This window comes from Myotis yumanensis, unplaced genomic scaffold (assembly GCF_028538775.1).
Source record: "Myotis yumanensis isolate MYYU_CA2020_CCGP unplaced genomic scaffold, mMyoYum1.0.hap1 SCAF_12, whole genome shotgun sequence".
NCBI classification, from domain to species: Eukaryota; Metazoa; Chordata; class Mammalia; order Chiroptera; family Vespertilionidae; genus Myotis; species Myotis yumanensis.
In genome coordinates this window covers 38,581,115-38,604,536 of record NW_027223763.1, presented here as the reverse complement: position 1 = coordinate 38,604,536, position 23,422 = coordinate 38,581,115, and the positions used below count along the sequence as shown (strand labels likewise).

Sequence of the window (23,422 nt, the reverse complement as noted above, 5' to 3'; positions counted from 1 at the left end):
AAAAATCATGTGATTAAGCATCTTAAACTTACTGGAGCAGCAAGGACATCATCTTGAAGAGAATCAGAGAAGTGATACGTTTTTAATTCCTAGTTTGAGTACATCCACTTTATTTTACATGATGTCCAGTCATTGATCTATATATCCTTATAATTTTCAGAATTGGGTTATCTTCTGGAAGTTTCAGAAAATTTGTGTCTTAGTAATATTATGAACATCTGCAAAAAAGCTACACAGGTGACTAATTTTCCAGGTGGGATTATGTGAGAAACGGCTAGTAAAATTCATATTTAGGTGCATGTGGGTCAGAGCATAATATAATGAGTATATTGTTTTCTGAACTAAAATCCACTAAAATGTTCTCCTTATGCTAAAAATACACTAAATGCTCATGCTCTGTTATCTCTAAAGAAAAATACACCTGAAACACAGACTATTGTTTGTTTTGTGACATTTTTATGTAACTGACATCATGACTATTTTTGCTGAACACCCTTGTTCTTTGGGAGAAGTAATAAATGGAATCTTGTTCACATACTTGAACAGGTCATGGTGATATCTATTGTTCTATGATCTATTTTAAACCCATGTAAAACACTGAGTCCAGCTAAGATTAAAAATTTAAAGATGACCGGTACTTTACCGGTACTTGGGATAATGATCATTGTCATCTGAAGAGAGTTACTATTTAAATGTAGTTGAGCCAGCAATTTGGGTCCTCAATTACCATATGCTGCAATATATTATTTACCTGATATTTAAAGTATATGCATCAACAGTAGAGTGATAAGTTCCCTCTTTTCCCAAAATGCCTTATACATTGGGATGTGAAGCAATGTACAGAAATCTTTGTAAGGAATGTTTTTATAAGGAATTATTCACTCTGTTCTTCACTTTGGAGCATTCACTGTATATTAATGATGCACATGTATGTGCAGGGCTTTATTGTGTTTTAGGAATATGGAACAAGTTAGTTCTTCCATTTTTTAATAATATGCTAGAATAGGTAGTCAACTAAATATCTTCTATTACCCTACATCTGAAACTCCTCGGGAAATATTCAAGAGCTTTCTAGTGCCTGCTTGAGCTCATGGAACACCAAGAGTGTTTCTCTGAGAAAGTTCAAATCTATTAGCTTAGGTGGCCAATGGATGGACAGTAGGCATTTTCCAGGGTAAGCAACCAATCTCAGTCAGCCTAGAGCTGGATTTAAAAAATTCTCAGGGATGGCAGGAGACAAGGCCTTGGTCCAGTGGGTTGAGAGAAGACTAGACTTCTACATAAAACGAAATCCCTGGGACACCATCTTCAGTACATTAACTTTATTTTTTAAAAAAAAGAAGAAGAAGAAAGAACACTATACAGAGAGACAGAGGAAATACTCTACTTTTCACCATAGGTAACAGATGGGACAAGAGGATAAATAAATAACTACTTTTTAAGAATTACTAACTATAGTCATAGAATTTGTACTTGTAATTCATATTACTTGAATGGGCCAAATTTCAAATTTGGTTGAACAGGTTCTGGGTAGTGTATGTCCAGAAATGTATTAGAAGCAAATTTTAAATCTTTAGAATAATGAGCTTTCCATACCAGCCTCAAAGAGTTTACATAGGTAAAAATCCAAAGAGCATGACTTCCTAAATGGACAGTTTATCAACTACCTGGGGAAAACAACACCATGAGAACAAGCAAGGCCCAGCTGGCATGGCTTGGTGGATGAGTGTTGACCTATGAACCAGGAGGTCACAGTTCAATTTCCGGTCAAGGCACATGTCCGGGTTATGAGCTCGATTCCCAGTGTGGCATGTGCAGGAGGCAGCCGATAGATGACTCTCTCTCATTACTGATGTTTCTGTCTCTCTCCCTCTCCCTTACTCTTTGAAATCAATAAAAATATATTTTAAAAAAACAAGCCAGCAACAAAAATAAATAGAATTAGATTCATGTATTTTCAAATTATTAGAGATAATTCATTGGTATCCAGAAATGAATATTGAGTCCTGGCTGGTGTGTTTTAGTTGGTTGGGCATCATCCTGTGCACTGAAAGGTTGCCGGTTCTATTCCCTGTTAGAGCACATGCCTGGGTTTCAAGCTCCATTCCCAGTAGGAGGGGTGCAGGAGGCAGCCTATCAATGTCACATTGATGTTTCTCCCTCTCCCTCTCCCTCACTTTCTAAAACACACACACACACACACACACACACAAAACAAAACAAAAAACGCTTAAAAAAAAGTAAGACATGAATATTGAAAAAACTTTTTAAGAAAAAAGCAGAATTAACCAGATGCACTTGATAAAGAACTGAAAGAAAAGAAATATGTAATAATTGAAATGAGTAATGCAGTGAATGGATTAAATAGCAGATTAATCATGGCTGAATATAGGATCAGTGAAATATAGAACTGAGCAAAGTACCAGAATGCAGTCCAGAGAGAGAAGGATAGGAAAGCCTAAAGATGAGATTAAAGATTAAGATAGGGTGAAAAGATCTAATGTATGTTTAATTGGGATTCTGATGGGGAGAACTAGAGAATAATGTAAAAGCAGACTTCAAAGTTATTAGCTAAGACTGCTAAAGATTTAAACATTAAATTAAGGCTTAGGAATTCTAAGAAAGAATTTTTAAAAAATCATATATAAACTTAATGATTTCTTCTCAGAAACAGGGGGATCCAGGAGACAGTGGAATGGCATCTTTGAAGTGCTGTTAGTCTAGAATTCTGTACCCAAAGAAGTTATTTTTCAAAAACAACAGCAAAATAAAGTTATTTTCTAGGACTACCAAAAGACTTTGAGCTACCAAAAGACTCTTGGGAAGTTACATTTATAGAATGTTCTTCAGAAAGAAATCAATGATTTCATAAGGAAGTGTGAGCTACAAGAAAGAAATAGAGCAAAAATGTATTTATAAATCTAAACAAACTGATTTTTTAAAGTAGTAATCTTAGTGGGTAATTTCTAGAGTTACAAAATAGAGAATATACCTATAATCACAGGGACTCATGTGTCAAGAGATGGGTAACCCCAGAGTTAAAACACTCTGAAGTCTATATTATTTGAGAAAAGTTGAAAAAAGCATTGCTGACTCTCTAGACTCTGTGATGTTAGGTGCCCATGACCAAATATCTAGGATAACCACTAAATAATAGAATGTATAACATCCAAACTAGTAAAGGCGGAATATATACATGGATATATTAATAGATACAGTCACTGTACGCGGACTAACTCTTGGTTAAAGACAAAGTTAGTTAGCCTAGCTTGAACAAAAGATTACACTCTATAAGAGATATAACTAATCTGAACACAGAATGTTTGAAAGTAAAAGGAGCAAACGGGTAAAAAAAAACCTTAAATATTAATCAGATATTTTTATCTTAGAGCCATAAAGTGTTACTACATATTTATAAATGGTTTACGTCATTTAATCTATTACTTAATAGATTAAATAATTCCATCCTAAATGAATAAAAATCAATAGTACTGCAAAGAACATTAACAAATTCACAATATAATGAACAAGCTTGACATAATGGATTTACAAAGAGCGATTAAAGGATATACACCCTTTCAAGCATATGGGACATTTATAAAAATTGATCGCATACTTAGCCATGTGTGAATCTCATAAAATTAGAACAGTTGCTTCATAAAAACTATAATAACAAGGAAATCAAACTGTTGACTGATATCAGAAACATAACTGAATACCCATATACATTTGAAAATTTTAAATCATACTTCTAAATAAAATAACCCATGGGCCAGAGTAAACTAGAACAAAACTAAAAACAAAAATCCACGTTGCAGTAGCACTTGCAGTAATTAAAACAGACACAATAAAGTACATCCTGGCCGGTGGCTCAGTTGGAGGTTTCAGGTTCGATTCTCGGGTTGTCCATCTCTCTCTTCCTCTTTCTTTCCAAAAATCAGTAGAAACAGATTTTTGGGTGAGGATTAAATAATAATAACTTAAAAAATTTTAGTCATAGGGGATAAAAAAGCGAAGCAATGAGATACCATTTTTCATGTTAGATCGGCAAGAATGAAAAAGATTGAAAAACTAATAATAGGGATTTATGTACATAGGGGTTTGTCCAGATTTTTCTCCATCCTTCATATTGTCATTCAATTTAGCTTATGGTCTTTCTTTTTTTATTTTTTGCCATGCACAAAAGTTGATGATTTGTAGTAATAATTGTTACTCTTGCAGTTTTTATGAGGCTTGGTTATATTACTTTCATCTGCTGTTAACAGTGTGACAATATATTCTCTATTCTTTGATCCAGTAATTCCACTTCTAAGAATTTGTCATGGGGTATAAAATGATATATATACTTGAGACTGTTCTTTATAGCCTTGTTAATATTCTTGAAAAACTGGGCAAATTTCTAGGAGTAGAGGAATAAAGGGCTTGTTAAAGAGACTGCGGTGTGTGTGTGTATACTTATATAGATATAGTTCGAAAGATTATGTAGTACAAGACTACCCTTTTAAGTTATATATACATTAATATTCACATAGAAATATACGCATGACATACCGAGTGGGAAAAGCAGGATATGTGTAAACTGTGTACCTCGCAGATGTAAGCAGTAACTTGTTTATAGTTGCACAGACTGTAGCCCATATCCCTGGAGAAGTGTGGTCTGAGGCACCTGTGCTGTAAAATAAAAAGCGCTAAAATGGAATTTGGGGGGGCTGAGTTTTAGTCACTCTTTGGCTGCTCTTGACAGATTTCTTTACAAATCAGGGCCTCCTTCTTTAAAAATGAGGGAAGGGCGGTGGGTGTGGGACTTCATTAGCCATGAAAAATAGGCCACAATGGTTGTCACATCCTCTTCTGCAACCACAGCTGATGCTGGTCATCAGTCTTAGTGTTCTCTCTCTGGGCTCAACTACGCCTTGGAATTCTCAGCACCTAAAAGGGTTTTAGGCAACCTTTTCCGAGCAGGTTGTCCTTTACATTTGAGATTTCTTTCTCATCCTTGGATAAGATGATCTTAGAAGTCTTTTCAGCTAAAAGAATGTTTTTGACCAAGGAACTAAGTTATTGTGGAGAGAAATAACAGGGATTATCTTTCAGGGGAAAAAAAGTTTACTTTTCTAGAAGACACATTTTTTAAAGCAGTAAAATGATGAAATCACTTTTGATAATACATTTTACTAAATAAGATATTTCAACATGCCATTGTTATAAAACAATTATTAATGGGATATTTCATGTTCTTGGTATTTCATATAAAATCTTTTTGAAATACAGTGTGTATTTTCAGCAATCCAATTTTAGGTGATAAATTTCCATTGGAGAGACTTGATCTGTATTTAAATTTATAGTTAAAAAAGTAGAGTCTCATACTAACATTCTTGAGTTTTCTAAGAATTGAATTGAGGACTAGTTTTTAATCTAGTTAAAATGAAATTAAATTAAAGATTAAGATAAAGTCAAACTGAGGGAAGGGCAGTGGGCGTGGGACATTTCAAGTACCCAGTGGCCACATATGGCTGAGGGTTACCTTATTGACAGTGGTACTTTAGAGAATACAAAGAAACGTACAATCTGATTTTAGCCTTCAAGGAAAAGCAAGATATCAAAAATAAATACATCAGGAATCTAATCCAAAGCAGAATGTAATTAAGTGCTAAACATTTTCTGCAGGCAGATTAAGTAGTACTTGGGTAGGAAGTTGCAGGAAAACCCCAGCTTGGTACATTCCTCACCATTTTGGAGCCTGAGTGGTAGCTGTGATGTGTGGACTTTGTGAGAATGGAGTGTCTTACTTAGAAAGTGTGTGTGTTCTCCCTGCAGGCATGGGACCCGCTGTGCTGGAGAAGTGGCAGCCGCAGCAAACAACTCTCACTGCACAGTCGGAATTGCTTTCAATGCCAAGATCGGAGGTATGGGAAACAAACGTATGTGGCTGTAGAAGTGAGCCAAGAGCTCTCGTGCTAACTGATTTTCAGAACCCCTTTTTGAACAGGCATATGTTTGCATAATAATGTTCAACTGTTGCTGACAGCAAAATGACCATGTTAACATGTGTTACTGCATACAGTTAAAGACTTCAGAAGCTGTCCCCCAACGTATTGTCCAATACGTTAAACAAGGTTGTCCAGTACTGAAAATGGTGTCATGGACATCTGTAAAGAACTATACAACCGGTGCTTGAGTCAGAAAGAACTAATAATAGAAACACCAGGCCAGGCTATAATATCTCTGTGGGAAGAATGATTTGAAATTATGTTAAAGCAGAGTATTTATTCTTTCCCTCTTCTTTAGGCTTTATGAACATGGCCTTTTAATTGCAATGAAAATGGTAAATGGCTAAAACTCCTTTTGTAGTCCCATAACGTAGTAAGACTGTTCTCACTAATAATTTCATAGTATATGCACACACACGCACTAGCCCAAATATACATAAGCTTACTATAAGGATCCAAGCACAGTGGTTTAAATCCAGGCATTAATAAAAGCAACCACTTAACTTTTTCCACTTGTAGTCATCATTGTTAGTACAGCCTGGTGCCACAGCCACATGCAGATGGAAGAAAACATTGTAAGAGTTGGTATAGATCCTAGTTAGTGGCTTTGAAGGTGTCATGAAGAGACCCCAGGGGTCTCTTAAAAGGGTGTCATGAGATAAATGCAACCAGGATGACATCTTTGTTTCCAATACGCTATTTGTTTCCGAATGGTAAAGATAGAGGTCTTCTGAGGTATTTGGGATGGACAATGACGGTGCTGAGAAAAGGCTTTCAGAGACTACCTTGAATGTCAGCCCCCAGTAAATTGGACCTGTCCCTTTCCTCTGTTTCACACTGAATTCCTAGAGCGTGGTAGCATTTTAGGCAGTAGTTAGAGGACCCTGAGAGCCTCTGCTATGTGTCAAAGGGAAGACAGGTTCAAGGAGGAGCTAGGAGAGGAGACACAGACTTCCCCTGAAGAATCCTGAGGGTCCGGGAGGCCCCTGCTCTTCTCATGAGAATCGCATGACTCCAGGGGCTGCCCGGTTCATCCTCCTTGCTCTCCAGGCCACACACAGCTCTTACATTCACAGACACACGCCCTCGTCCCTGTCACTGCTCTCCAGTGCTAACCAGCACTCACTGACCTTGAGGGAATGAAGAAATGAACTTGTGAACCCTCCCAGATAAGCTGCTGGCTGACCCACCTGAACAAGGACCCTCAGTAAAAAAGGAATGTATGGTGGCCGGCCGCCATGGCTCATTGGTTGAGCATCGACCTATGTACCAGGAGGTCACAGTTTGATTCCCGGTCAGGGCACATGCCTGGGTTGCGGGCTTGATCCCAGTGTGGGGCCTGCAGGAGGCAAGCCGATCAATGATTTTCTCTCATCAGTGATGTTTCTATCTCTCTCTCCCTCTCCCTTCCTTTCTGAAATCAATAAAAAAAATACATATATTTTTAAAAGGAATGTATGGCAATGACTCACAAATGTCCCATCATCCTGAAAACAGGAACATTTTGAATTATAAATTGAAGCCCTACACCCAAGGAATGAAGGCTTGCAGTCAAATGAAGAAAAAGCAATCTTTCCTCCTTAAACTTGAAGACACAAAATTCTTATTTGTCAGTTTTTGATCAAGAAATTAATATTACCCTATAGATATTATTTTATCCTACATTTAGTGTGCACACACACATGAACTTCACACACTCCTGCATGTTGGCATTTAGAAATCCTGGTTAGTCCAATGTTAATTTCAGACCTCCTCATATTGATAAAATCGTTTCATTGTATGCTTTTACACAGATAGTAAGAATATGAAGTAGTTCATCTTTCTTTGGTAAAAACCACACAGATGAATTTTGAATATTCATGTCAAGTGAAAACCATTGGCTTCTTAGGACCCAGCCCATGCAGAGCACCATGCTGGGTAGTCTGTTCCCACGGAAACTGTGGACAGACTTTCTAAATATAGTTCCCATTTCCTAACTTTTAAAGGGACTGTTCATAACCTTTGTTCCCCACATCACCTGTTCCTTTAAAAATCCTTAAGAAGCCAAAAGTCTGGAGGAAAAGACAGTTGAGATGTAACAACCAAATGCCATGTCTTTAGGGCTGCTTTGGGGAATTTTAATATTGACAGGGCATTTCTTTCTGTTTTGGGGTAAAAAATATGAAAGGATAAATGTCATATTTGCCATATAACTTAAGATGGCTCAGCTAAATATGTGTATTTTTAGATGAAGAAAATGTGGCAAAAATGTTAACAGTTGTCTACTAGTGGCTGGATCAGTAGTTATTGTCATTCTTTCTATTTTTCTGTATTTGTAAGTGTTATAGTTAAAAGTTAAACACCTTTGACAACACAAAGAAGGTACAGTTTCTTAAAGAACACTTTTATTTCCTACCACAAGTTTCACCTCAGACCCCATAGTATCTAACACTACCTGATGTGGGGTTTTGTTACTTAATGCCCATTTAGTGGTAATCAATACAAACTTGAAGTCCTACCAGATAACAGCGTTTTTCCTAAGAAGTGAATTTGGGCTGCAGAGAGATATTCTTAAAATAATACAGTGTCTCAGTGATGGTATTTGGCTTAAGGTGAAGGAGTTTTCAGCTCACAATTATTTGTTGTGCGTCTCCAAAATACAAGGAAAGCCTGGCATATGACGTATAACTTATGTTTGAATATCTGTGTCTAGTTTTGCAAATTAAGGTTAATAATAAATTCCTATCTGTCTGGCGGGAATATACTTAAATGAAGATTAATGGCTATACATTGCTAAAACCTTGTGAGAATTATTTGATGTCTTACATGCACAGAAAGCATTCTCATTTATTATTTGACTTATAAATAACTTGGCAAAGAAGTAATATATTAAATCCACATCAGTCTCTCAGATTAGGAGATAATATTAAGTATGGAGGAAATTGGACCAACCTGACTTGGCAGCTTTCCAAGTTTTGTAAGCCTGCCAAGGTCAGAATGCTTTCTACCAATTATGAACACAAGTGATCTAATGAAGAGAAGTTTAGGGAAGATGGATTGCTTGAGGCTCTCTTTGACAACTACTCGATTAAGACAAGGATCAAGAGAAGGGAGAGATGATGGAAACCTCGGAAAAGAGAACAATAGCTACGAAAGATTTTAAAAAGTTTTGCTCTTTAAAAAAATAAGTAAATAACTTTTAAACAAGAGAAGTTATGCTCTTTTCCATGCACTGTAACTTCCTTTCTTCCCAAGAAAGCTTTGGAAGAAATCTGAATTGTCTTCTAGGGAAAATATTCTCACTCAAGTGTTGATTAAAAGATTATTCTTCCCCCGCCCTCCCCCCTGCCCCCCGACCCCCAAATGCTGTAACCCTGGCAAGTCTTGGGCTGTTTTGGTGTAAGCCTCTAATGAAGCTACTTCCTGTCTGTCCCCAAGGAGTCCGAATGCTGGACGGGGATGTGACAGACATGGTGGAGGCGAAGTCAGTCAGCTTCAACCCCCAGCACGTGCACATCTACAGCGCCAGCTGGGGCCCCGACGATGACGGCAAGACCGTGGACGGCCCAGCTCCACTCACCCGGCAGGCCTTTGAAAACGGCGTCAGAATGGTAGGTTTCCTGCTGCGTCAGTTGGGGGGTGATTCTCATGTGAAGCCATCTGTGAGACGGGGGGTTCTGATCCCCCAGTTCAGAGGGTTAGGTGCAGCTCATAGATGGAGCCAGGACACAGGTTAATGGAAAGAGATGCAGAAGCTTTGGGATTGGATGTTGTATCTGTTCTGCAAATGAGTTAAATGATAGTTTCTCTTGACAAGAACAGAGGTGTTGCCCGGCCAGTGTTGCTTAGTGGTTGAGCGTGGAGGTCATGGTTCGATTCCTGGTCAGGGCACATGCCCGGGTTGTGGGCTCGGTCCTCCGTGTGGGGCGTGCAGGAAGCAGCCAATCAATCATTCTCTCTCATCATTGATGTTTCTCTCTCTCTCTCTCCCTTTCCCTTCCTCTCTGAAATCAATAAAAAGTGTGTGTATATATATATATATATATATATATATATATATATATATATATATTAAAAAAGGACAGGTATATTTGGACACTTAACTTTATTCAAAGGAAATACATTCATTTATATGTTAATGTTACATTTGGAGAAATAAATTCCTGGGACTGAGATTCAGAAGTGGAGATATTGAAACTCTCCATTTGCTGTGCATAGATCATCCAGCAATGCCTGACTAAGTATCTCTCTTTTGCGGTCCCTCCCCTAGACCCACCTCTGTCCCAGGAAATATTATTTTTATGCTTGCCCCCAAGTTCCCTCCCTAACTGGGCAGCTTAACCCTTGAGGTCACTTGATTTCCTCGATTCCCCCCAAAACTGACCACATAATCTAATGTAATAAAACATCTGCTTCAAATTATAGATCTTAAAAAATCCTGCTGCCTTCTAGTTACATGAAAAATAAGGGTGCTGCGTGCATGTAATCATGGAAGGAGGTGGGGTCCCCAGAGCATCTCCTTTCTTGTTCTTTCTCATGAATGAAACTTTGGGCTACTTAAAGCATTCATTTTTATCATGATCTGGGCCTAACCTTTTCTTTCATCATCATCTATCTCTCTCTTTTTTAATGTTCTTATTGATATTTTATAGAGAAACATCAACAAGAGAATTACATCATCAATCAGCTGCTTCCTGAAACCCCACCCCCCCACCCCCAGGGGATCCAGCCTAAGGATATGATTGTAGAGCAGGGGTGGGGAACGTCATATGAGTCCCGGGAAATCATTTGGTCTGGCCCTGCCAAGGCATTAGGGGTCAGTTAATTAAATGTTTGACCAAATGTAGCAGGCTAATTTTTAAGTTGATAATTTTGTATGGCCCGCAAATGATGATATAAATACCAAATGGCTCTCTGCAGAAAAAGGTTCCCCACCCCTCTTTTAGAGAGGGGGCAAGGAAAGGAGAGAGAAACATCAATGTGAGAAACATCAATTGGTTGCCTCCCATATGCTCCCCAACTAAGGATTGAACCCACCACCCAGGTGTATGCCCTGACCGGGAATCAAACCTGCAACCTTTTGGTGTATGGGACGATGTTCCAACCAACTGAGCTACCTGGCCAGGTCCTATGTGATAGTTTAAAATTGCTCTGGCCTATGAGGTTTTAGCTAAATCATCTATAAAAATATAGCAATTGGAATTTATTTTTTCCATTAAATGTGTTGAACTCTCACTTTCCAAACAGTGTAGATAAAGGAGTAAAGAAGGCATCTAAGTTTTATATGCAGGATATAAAAGTCCCAACATTCTAGCAACATGACACACATAGAAACAAGATTATTTGAGCTAAGGAAAAGGGTCATCCTATATAATAAAAGGATAATATGCAAATCAACCAAATGGCAGAACATCCGGTTGCTATGATGCGCACTGACCACCAGGGGGCAGATGCTCATCGCAGGAGCTTCCCCTGGTAGTCAGTGCACTCCCACAGGGGGAGCACCGCTCAGCCAGAAGCTGAGCTCACGGCTGGCAAGTGGTGGGAGCGCTAAGGATGTCCAACTGACAGATGTCCCTGGGGAGCGGGCCTAAGCTGTCAGTCAGACATCCCCTGAGGGCTCCCAGACTGTGAGAGAGTACAGGCCAGGCTGAGGGACCTCCCCCGACCAAGTGCATGAATTTCGTGTACCAGCCCTCTAGTGCAGCAGTTCTCAACCTGTGGGTCGTGACTCCTTTGGGGGTCGAACGACCCTTTCACAGGGGTCACCTAAGACCATCAGAAAACACATATATAATTACATATTGTTTTTGTGATTAATCACTATGCTTTAATTATGTTCAATTTGTAACAATGAAAATACATCCTGCATATCAGATATTTACATTATGATTCATAACAGTAGCAAAATTACAGTTTTGAAGTAGCAATGAAAATAATTTTATGGTTGGGGGTCACCACAACATGAGGAACTGTATTAAAGGGTCTCGGCACTAGGAAGGTTGAGAACCGCTGCTCTAGTGGATGAAATAAAACCGGTGACTGAGAGAGGACAGAGCTGCTGCTTTGGTTAGGAAGGTGGAGAGTGTCTTCTTTGAGGAAGTGATGCATGAATGGAGACATAAATGATAAAGGCCAATCATGTGAAGAAATGTGGAAGGAATGTTCTGTGCAGAAGGAATGGCAAGAGCAAAGCCCTGGGAGTGGAAAATGGCGTGGGAGACTCACAGAACTGAATGTGACTTTGGACTTTGGGAGCATCATGGACAAAAAGCTGGCAGGGGGAGATGGGTTGGAGAGAGGCAGGGGCCAGCTCAGCAGGGTCCCTACACCATGTAGGATGTTCGCATTTTATTCTGTCATAGAAAACGATTGGGGGTTTTCAGCAGAGTCCTGGCCTGGTGGGATGCACAATTTTAAAAGATCCCTGCTCTGTAGAGAATGAATACATGGGGTGAGGGATGGGGAGGCAAGCGTGGAAGGTGGAAATGGGCTAGCAAAGTTGATAATGAGTTGGACTAGGGTGGCAGCAATGTCAAGAGAACCCAGAGAGATCGGTGGCAAGAGAGAGATGCATAAGTATCGAGAGATTTTCACAAGGGAAATAAATACATTTTGCTCAGGGAGTCCAAGTATTGATTGCATCCATTCCTTCTTCTTGCTAATCAAAAAATGTGGCAAATATTGGATTTCAGAATGCTTTCTATTTGTTTCACTATAAGATAAGCATTTGGCTCAGTAGAACGTAACACTGTTTTTAAAGACTTTAACAAAATCAGAATTGATTCAATTTATAGCCCCTTTAGAATTAATGTACCAAAATTGCATTAAAGAAACTATGTTGAATAAACCGTGTCACAATTGACAACTTGCTATACTTCCAAAGGTTGCATTTTATGTGGTGCTGAGAAGCTATAAAATTAAGTGCAAGAATTAGAGGCATATAATTTGGGCTGCATACACTTGATGATGATGATGATGATGATGATGATGATGATGATGATACAGCAAAAAACATTTAACATTTGCCATTCTGTTATACTCTAGTCACTCAGTAAAGCCCTAAAATAGGTAACTTTTAATCTTCACAATAATCTTATAAGATAGATACTGTTCTCCACAATTTTACAGAAACTAGATATTCAGCAAAGCTAAAGAAGTCAGAACATGGGCCTCTATGAAATCCAAAAAGTTTCTTTACATGTTGTCATTTCTATTGTATTTGTCACATCTGACCTCCTTCCTTCAGCTGTGACCACATATTCTAGCTTTCCTCCTGTTACTATGGTGACTTAATTGCTCATGCTCTACCTTTGTCCACCTCCTCCATTTCTTCACTGATGCCACCCTTTCTCACTTCATCAGAGATACTGCCCAATTAATTCTCTTTTCCTTCATCATCAGAATCTCCCTCTCAACTGCATTATTGCCATCCACACACATTCATACTGTTAAACTCCTACCTCAAAAGAAAGAGAGGAGAATCCCTCTTCTGTCTCCTTGTATCCTTCCAGTCATGGTCTCATTTCTCCTTTTCCCATTAGAACAAAATTCCTTGAAAACTTTGTTCATACTTGCCCTCTACAAGCTCTCTTTTTCCATTATCTCTTGATGCCACTACATCAGGGCTCTGACCTGTCACTCCCCTGAAGCTGTTCTTGTCAAGGTCACAGTGACCTCCTTATGTAAAAACCCAGCGCTCTTGTCTGAACTCTCATATAATTTGTACTGACAAGGAGGCCTGCCTGCTGCTTCCCACCTACAATAGAACACACATGTACTCCCAGCCCTTCAGAACCCCCTCTTGCCAATGATGATCCTTCCTTTTATCTGTTATTATTTACTTGTTGATTAATTATCTCTTCCAGAAAAGCCCATAGTTTGACTCTTTTGTGCTCTGTGTATTCCAAGTACCTAAAACAGTGTGTGTTTAGGAGTTTAGTGAACGAATGTATAAATGAATGTGTGGATGATTTCCATGCCAGTGTGCTGCATATACTGATTGAATTTACTTAAGGATCACACTTGCATTGTTTTTGATTAATAATTTGGAAATAAATTATTAGCATATATGGTGTAGTCTGGTGATGAATGTACCAGACTCTGGAGTCAGATTCTGTTGGGTTCTAATACTTTCTTACCTTGCTCAAGTGAAGTAGCCTCTCTGAGGATCAGTTTCTTCCTCTATAAAATGGAGCTAAGTGCTAGTAATTACTTTTTAGGACTATTGTGAGGATTATGTGATTCATGACTGTAAAATACGAGGCAGAGTTCCTGAAACATAGTAAAGTCTCTAATTCTGTTACAAATTTTAATCATTATCACTACTGTAAAGGCAAGGGTAGTAAAAGTGAAATACTGATTAATCATGCATAATACTATAAAAAGTCTTGATTGTTCAAAATCTCTGGGTTTAATCAAGTCCATATTGCTGAGTGATCCTTTGGGAAGGCAAGTATATGAACTTGTGGTTATTATTAAGAAATGGACAAAATAAATGGGACAAACTATTCAAAAGGGTATTTTAAAAAATTTAACCCATAAGACACTAATTAATAAAATGCTAAAAACGAAGGGGGAGGAATTTTGCTGTCCAATTACTTGAGAAACACCACTCATTATATGCTCCCTTAGGAAATTTTAAAATATATTAAAGGCTCTGAGAACTCCTGCAGTAAATTTTAACTTTATTTAATCCGTGTTCTAAAGCGTAAACACACAGAAGCTTTTATTTTCATGACTTTTTTTTTTGAATGGTTGTTAAATTAATTTTATTTTAAATTACTTGGTGCTCCTTTATGAAAATTCAGCAAAACTCACTAGACTTTTAGAGTCAGAATGTTAGAACTGGAAGTAATTTTAGTGGTTGAGTTGCTTTTACCAACCTTTCTTTATGTATTTACTTGTAGATGTTATTACCATCCACCCATTCTCCCTTCCTAAACTTGTGATTTCTTCTTTTCCTCATCCTAGTCATCCAATAAGTCTTTCTTTCCTTTGCTACTCCCTAAAAGTCTATGGAACCTGCCCTCTTGTCCTCACAGTGGGAACCACCATCTCTCATATAGATTTGGACAATAACATCTTTCCACAACTTCCATCCTCCCAGCTTGAGCTTCAGCTTTCAAACTAGCATTATTAACACAGCCACTGAGGTATTTCTTACATGTAAATCTTCTTGTGTCTTCTTATTAAAATTCATCACTGCCCCGGGTGACCAACAAGGGACATTCTAAGCTTCTAAGGAGGGAACATTGACCTCTCACAATTTTACGAGGGGTCTCAGCATCACAATCTGACTTGTCATCTTGAGAAAGGACAGTTTAAAAGTCACTCTCATTCAAACTGACAGGATTCTACTTAGCATGGCGATCCTTTGGCCTGGCTCCTTGGTATGACTGGCCAAAACTTCCTGAGGGGCCAGTTCTAAATAGGAAAGCAATTTTATAAAGGAGGAGTCAGCCGACAATGTTTCAGATACCGGTGACCCAGGGTTTGGTGTTAGAATGAGAAGCTAATTGCCTAAAGTTTTCTTTGACAGAGTCTTCATTCATTCATTTATTCGTGATTGCATTTAGGAGACATTCCCTGGGCGGTTATAATATTCCTGTGCTAAGGTGACAGTGAAAGATGAATAACACTCAGCACTTGTCTTTGGGGAGCTCACCATATAATGATGAATTGGTGTTCCAAGTAAGATGCAAGCAAACTCCCAAAGTCCCTTCAGTGAATAGATTCTGATAAGCAATAAGGAGGACAGACTAAAACCACACAATAACAGAACTTACTGGGCGCCGCCTAGTAGCCTTGCAGTCATCTTTTTTGTCCCATTTGGGTTATAAAACTTGAATAATAATTGGTGCATTTGATATTCATCTGCAGGTATCTAATGCATTGACAACATTTCACAGTTTCCTGACAAGTGTCTTTAATAATATCCTATAGAAAATGCTCAAAAAACTTGGAATCAAATCTTTTCCTTTCTCATAATCAGAAAATCATATGTTAAGGTTACCAGTATGTCCCTTATTATTTTATTCCATAAGTTTTTTTGAAGTACCCATGACATAACATGCTCTGATTTGATGTTAATCTTTTATTTGAAGAAATCATCTAGCTCATTGTAGATATTGTAGGATCACAGCTTAGAGCAGAGGTGGGCAAACTTTTTGACTCGAGGGCCACAATGGGTTCTTAAACTGGACCGGAGGGCCGGAACAAAAGCATGGATGGAGTGTTTGTATGAACTAATATAAATTCAAAGTAAACATCATTACATAAAAGGGTACGGTCTTTTTTTTTTTTTTAGTTTTATTCATTTCAAACGGGCCGAATCCGGCCCGCGGGCCGTAGTTTGCCCACGGCTCGCTTAAAGCATTGGCTTTGTCATTTTATCTACAAGTAAACTTTCAATTCCACATCACTTTGAGCTTTTTAGATTTTGGGATTAAAGCATTCAAATGAATTCAATACAGAACCAATGTCCAGGGGTGGGGAACAAAAGTAGGTGAAATCACAGTCACTGGCCCCTAATCTCCTTGTTGGAACTGTGTCCTTTATCCCACTTTTCAATCTATTCAGGGGTCCATATGGAAACGGGACAGTTGATGACCATCTATTGATACATACCTAGCTGTTGAGTCTCTTAGGAGGTCTGATTAGTATATGCCCTTCTCATCATCAATTTCCTTTTGATTCACCAGATTTTACAACTGATTGGATATTTAGAATATTTGCTGAAAGCACATGGTTGCTTCACAATCACAGATTGTCTCTACTACACACATGTAGGTGTACGTGCATGCACACACATATTTCTGTACCCGTAAATAAAAGGCATATGTTCATCAGGAGGAGGAGGAGGAGAAGGCGTGTAATGAGCTTGTATAATAAAAACAGTAGCAATAATCATAATAAAATGAACCTATTCCTTTTGGGAGGGATATGTTTTTATCTGATATAGACACCCAGCTGTAACAGGATTGGTACCAGTTTACATTTTAATAAATGTCAGATTGCTGTTAAATTGGTTGGCAAATGTTGTAAAACTTTGGAATGGTATACTGGTAGGCAAAGATAAACAAGAGAGTTTATTTCATGTTGGTTTCACTTAATGAAAATTGACTTTAACAGGTTTGTTTAAAGAACCCTCCCTGAGGAGCTAACTCTATGCGGATGGAACTGTTTAAGAGTTTTAACAGAGCTATGAAGTGACTTGCTAGTGGACCCAATAGAAGATTATCCATTTTGGAAACAAAGAAATATATGTCTTTCATAAATTCTGTAATCTTCACAAAGTTATCTGATAACCAGATGTCAGAGTTAGAGTACTCTGTTATTGTGAACTGCGATGCATTTCCATGGGAAGGAGCACAGATCTCTTCTAGTTTTGTGTCGGTGCAAATGTCGAAGATTTATTATCACCTTGTTTTCAGTTCTAGTTGAGGGATCCATTCTTAACTCTGTGAATAGTTTATACTAACTGCTGCAAATTCCATTCCGAATCCCTGCGTTCTCCTTACGGCTTAACCAGCTATCAGTAGCAGTCCTCTTTTCTCTTAGTTTGCTTTGTTCTATTTATAGTGACTGCTGGGCCGCCTGGGAGTAAGAGAAGTCCTTATCACAGGTCTCGTTCTGGTCGGGTCTGGATGTCCCTGTTTTATGGGGAAGATACAAAATCATAGAGGAATGGGATTAGTCCAAGTTAAGGTCTGTTCCAATCCTGAGTTTCTGTGATTCTAAACATAGATTTGAGAAAGTTCCGAGGGAGGACAGACTGATACATTTTCTGCTACGAAACATGGCAGTAACTGGAAAAGAAAGGCCACTCTGTAATAAACAAGGATAAATTGAACTGAGTTGATAATATCATATGATTTAAAAGTCTATGTGGCTTTTATTGCAGATTTGTTTTTTCACTTAACTTGAGCCTGGAGTCCTCATCTTTAAGATGAAAACAATCAAACTTCATATTCAGGATTGTAAACATTATCGTGATTTCTAATTCTGATAGCCACTTAAGTTGGGCATCGATTAATTTTCATCGGCCCCAACCAAGTCTCTAGATTTGGAAACTAACTCTAGGCAAAGTAGACATCCTGGCCATTAGAAAGCATGGCTGTGGTTCCGACATGGGCCTGTCTTCTCCCAAGCCCGTGCCCTTGGTCACCGTGCTGTGTCCTACCTGCTCCTCTCTAGCGCATCCTGTCTCCCTGTCTGTGCACACTCAGCTTCCAGCCCGCAGTCCTCTGCAAGTGAACACCACCGTAGGGACCTCTCCTTTCTCTGAACTCCTAGAGCAGGGGTTCTCAACCTTCTGGCCTCATGTTGTGACCCAACCATAAAATTATTTTCGTTGCTACTTCATAACTGTAATGTTGCTGCTGTTATGAATCATAATGTAAATATCTGATATGCAGGATGGTCTTAGGCGACCCCTGTGAAAGGGTCGTTTGACCGCCAAAGGGGTCGCGACCCACAGGTTGAGAACTGCTGTCCTAGAGAATTTATCATCCAGGCATATTCTGAACTTCACTACTATATTGTCCCTTGGATGCAGCCTATGATGTTGTAGAAAGTACTGGCCTTAAAGTCGCAGAGACCTGGGTTGAAATCTCAGTTAGGTTTCTCTAGAGTTTTGACATGGGACAAGAAACTAAGTTATCAGAGCTTCCATTTCCCTGAGAAAAGGCTATGATAATACTTTATGAAGCTGTCGTGAAGACTGACTGAGATCTCTCACGTACAGTGCTCAGCCTGACTGCTGGTCTCCTCCCCAGAGGAAGGGCCCCATCAGATCCATTGTTAAGGACCCCAAGGTATTCATCACAGAGTCTTATAAATAATATTAGCCTCATATTAGTTGTAATTTTCCCCCCCAAAATATGATCTGCTTTAAATCAGGATTGTGTTTATGGGAAGAAAATGTAGAGGGTTGATTTTTTCTGTATTATGAACTACTCCGCAAAAGGTCAAGGTTATTGCTTAGTGGACTAGAAGCCTGTGACAGTCAAGCCCCATTAGTGGCTTTGGACAGGGGCAGCTTGCTTGTTGCCCTTTCAGAGTTGAGCTGGCCATTGGAACTAGTCCCTCGTGAGGCATTCTGTCACCTAGAACTAAGTTAAGAGAAGTATTTACATTCATTATTGCTGGGGTATCCCTCTATCCTCCTTTCTAAATGCCTTTCCAAACCTTTACAATAAATTCCTTTCATACCCCTTTTGATAATGTTTTTCTTCTCTATGAAAGGACTTTTTTTAAATTTATCTGAATAATTTTAAATTAATATAGATATCGGAAATAGCCTCAATTTCACACACCTGGCTCTCCTGAAAGTCAGATAATTTCGCCTTTCTTCTTGGGATGATCTAAGATGTAGAAGCTTTTGGCAGGGATGTCCTTTTTTCCCCAAAAATGGGATTCCTGGGATGGTGGCTGTACCCAGAACAGTGGTGTCGGTACTCTGTTAATTATTGATTGTTCTTACTGCAGAGAGGATATGAGATCCACATGCACTTTTTTAGCTGCTTGGAATGGGGAGTGAGATGCCTAATCTGCATGTTCCTCCTCCCAGCCCATGTTACAGTCCCCAGGCCACAGGAAAACATCTGGATCAGGGCTCGGAGCTGGGAGGGCTCTGGGAGAGACCGGAAGTAAATAACCTGAGTCTTGTTGAGGCTTTAGTGAGTCAGATGAGGGAGACAAGGTTTGAGAAGAAATGGGGAGTTGACCAACATGAATTGGCCACAGATAGAAAATAAAAAATAGGTAATTATATTGGGATTGTTGATTTAGCAAGAGATAGGGCAGGAGGAGGTTTGGGGGTCTTTTCCTGTAATCCTCAGTTGTTAGTTAAGCAGTCTTTCCTAACCCATGCTGTTAAGCATTTTTAGGAACACCCAGTGTCAGTACTGGTCAGTGAGGATCAGCAATGGTTGAGGTGAGACAGAATCCATCTGGTCCTAGCCCAGCCAGTAAGTGGTTCTGCTTACTTCATTTCCTTATGTCAAAATTTAAAATTTCACTGCATGAATCTCTCGTGTGTCCAGCTTTAAATAATATCTATAGCACTTTATTCGGCTCCAAATGTTTATTATGTGAAGTTCCTAAATGTACAAAACATCTAAAGGTTGATAGGAATCAAACTCTTTGCTTGAAAGTATATTTACTTCCCTTTATAAACACACCTGGTTTTTATTTCCTACTAGATACTCTACTACGCTCTGTCCATGAAAGACTGGTTTCCTTCTTCCAGACATACTTTAAAAATAAACAAAGAAAAAGAAACCCCACTGTTGTACTACTGCTGTCAGGAGCCTGGGGTCACACCACTGTGCACGTTGGGGATAAAATGTAAGAAGCTGCATGATGTGTGCAAACCCCCCAGTGCCACCCCTTCTGAAGCAAGGGCAGCCCCCATAACAGGGGTGATTCTCCCAGGCCTCTGCCCAGTTCACGTGCTACGAATTACGTCCTGGCAGATGTGGTGGATAAGCAACTCAATGTGTTTGTTTGTTTCTTTCTTTCTATTCACACCATAAACATAAAATCAGCTTTTCATCAGGAAGCTGGGTCTGGGGAAGTTTTGGGTTTCCAGCATTCATTCATTAGTCTTCACACTTTACTCGTCGGGTCTTTTAAAAGACCAAGCTCAAGTCACCTTTAGGTTCCTTGAATTCAGTGCATCGTGCTGCTCGTTCATGTACTAGAACATGAATGATTCCGAGAAGAGACCCTAAATGAAGGTTATAAGTGGCATTTAAACCTTTATCGTTTTACCAGAAATGCTTGCAACTATCGTCACTCACAGCAGATCCCATAATTATCATTAGGTTCTCTATTCCTTTAAAGCAGAAGTCAACTGCATTTGGCCTGCTTGGGAAGTAAATAAATTGAAATTTCATTTGTGCGTGGTAAGATTAATATGATCGCTAATAACTGCAACCAGTATTTTCAGTGTATTATTTAAAAAGCCAATAGAACATTAAAAATTGCTTAATGTGCATGACTTGGAGACCTATTGTGCATTCAGCAAATTAGATTACAGGAGATCTGACGTGGGGTGGACGAGATGGGAAGGAAGTGATGTCACATGAGAAAGGACAGGAAGACAAAAATGAGAAGAAATAGATTCCTCTTCACAAAAGAGTCCCTTGCTTCTTTCACATTAAGTACTTTAGAAAAAGATGCATTTGCATTTTCCATCTTTTTTTCTCATCAATCATCCTCTGGCCGGCTGAGTAGCATAGAATGAGAATGGTGAAGACTCCACTCCTGTGGTGTTTTTGCATGTCCGTCTGTGGATGTTCAGACAATCCCTCCAAGTCTGACTTCCTGCTACGTGGGCAGCTTTGGCCGCAGACAGCAGGAGGGGGCGGGGGACAGCAGGACAGTGGAAGGCTGAACATCAACAGGTGTTGGTGGAGGACACTCTCATGTGTTGGCTACCTGTTGAAATCATCTTTGGGGAGCTGTTACTTTCTATTGTTAACCATTTTCAGTCTTGGAATTTTTGCTTAGAAAGAAGTGAAATTACCCAAGCTGTTGACTACACTGAAAACATCACATAAGCCATAATGGATGACAGTTTGATTTTAAAGTATATACTCTTGCTCTGTTAAGGAATAAGATTTATTTTGGAAATGCTGGTCAGAATGTCCTTGAGCTTTAGAAAGATGAGCAGTTCTCTCCATGTCTCAGCTGCTGAGTAGTTGCAGGTGTCCTTGCCTTTCTCCGACCTCTTCCAGCCTGCAGCCCCTGTCTCTCTGAACCGTGTGTGGAAGAACCCCATAGATGGCTGTGCTCTTTGCTCACAGAGTCAGAAAAAGCTAGAGCTGGTGAGGGGCTTTGGGGAACTGGGTATTCAGGCTGTTCTTGGAAGATATCACAATTAAGTGAAAGTTGCTTTATTGCTGGTATTGCTCTAAATTAACTAAAAATATATATGAAAACACCTAGCATAGTGTCCAGCCACATTTCTTTTGTATTATAAGAAGTCTCTGGGCACTAACTCATGGCCCTTTAAGAATACTTTCTACACAATATAGGAGAATAAAGTAATGTTAAAATACCAAGTAACATCTAACTGCATTGGTTGAAAAGTTATCACACCACTTTAAAGAAAGAAATTTAGTTCCATCAAACTCTATAGCTCTCAAAACCTGGCTTGGGGTGTACAATTTAATTGGTAATGTAGCATAAAGTAGCCTTTTCTGACCTCCTGAACCACAAGAAAATCCAGTTCCTTTCTAGCCTTTAATAAAAACTCTATGGAGTATCATAAATTGATCTTTGTAGGGCATACATAAGAAGAAACACATGCACAACTAAATATAAAATGAAAGGGAGTATTTAGAGTTTGGTCAAATGGGTCCTGTGTGGATTTCACAATATATTTTGCCTTATGTTAGTTTACTAACTTTTAATTTAGCACTCAATTAAATTGGAGGGTTTTTTTTTTCTCTTCTCATCCAAGGCCATATTTAAATAACCAATTATAATTGCAATACATTACCGAACTAAAAAATGTTATTTCCTACACTTTGGGAAAATATGTGTCCCAAGATTCTTTCCTCTTCACAGTATTCTGCCCACCTTCCCTTCTCCCTACATCCCGCATGAAGGTTTAATTCTTCAGTTACTCTGAACTTTGGGGGAAATGTCCAGTTGTTGTTTTTTTAACTAATGTTTTCGTTTTCTGACGATTTCACACTAATGAAAATGCCCTGTGCATCTGTAGTAAATACATCTTTGAATTGCTAATTGTTTCAGATTAACCTCAGAGATCTCCAGCAGCTGTTTTTATGGCATTTTCAGCACACAAATCAGTCTGTTCATTCCTGGGTCTTTAATCATAAACCATAACACACATGCATAAAGGTCAGGCTGACTGGATAGAATGGCGGCAGCATCAGTTTATTCTGTAGACCCATGGCGGGCAGGTCATCCTTTATCTCCTCCTCTCACCTGTATTAGGACACTCGGGCTGCCATCACAGGGTAACAAAGACTGGGTGGCTGAAACCACAGAATGGATTTTCTCCTAGTTCTGGAGGCTAAAAGGTTAGAAGTCCAGCATCGAGGTGCCAGTTAGGTTGAGTTCTGGTGACACATCTCCTCAGTTTGCAGACGGTCGCTTTCTTGCTGTGTCCTCACATGGCCTTTCCTCCTTGGGTGTACTTCCTGCGTCTCTTCCACTTCTCGTAAGGAGAACAGTCTTATTAGCTTAGGGCCCCACTCTTAGGGCCTCACTTAACCTTCATTACCTCCTTAAAGGTCCTGTCTTCAAATACAGTCACATTGGGGGGTTAGAGCTTCAACTTATGAATTTGGGACTGGGGGATACAGTTCAGTCCATTACACACCTTAAGGATGATACCTGATGTCTCCCATTCCACCCTCCGTACCCCTTCTCTCGAGGTGCTCCATGCTGAGGGATACTGATCTCTGTGTCCT

General features: G+C 39.2%; 1 protein-coding gene across 5 annotated transcripts in view; it reads left to right on the top strand.

Moving 5' to 3' along the window:
- Positions 1 to 23,422, top strand: part of PCSK5 (proprotein convertase subtilisin/kexin type 5) — a 413,582-nt gene that overhangs the window by 146,006 nt on the left and 244,154 nt on the right. For all 5 annotated transcript variants that reach the window (XM_070431475.1, XM_070431474.1, XM_070431476.1 and 2 more), the window contains exons 6-7: positions 5,818 to 5,906; positions 9,408 to 9,580. In XM_070431475.1, coding sequence (XP_070287576.1) covers positions 5,818 to 5,906; positions 9,408 to 9,580 — 262 coding nt within the window. The remainder of the gene's footprint in view (positions 1 to 5,817; positions 5,907 to 9,407; positions 9,581 to 23,422) is intronic.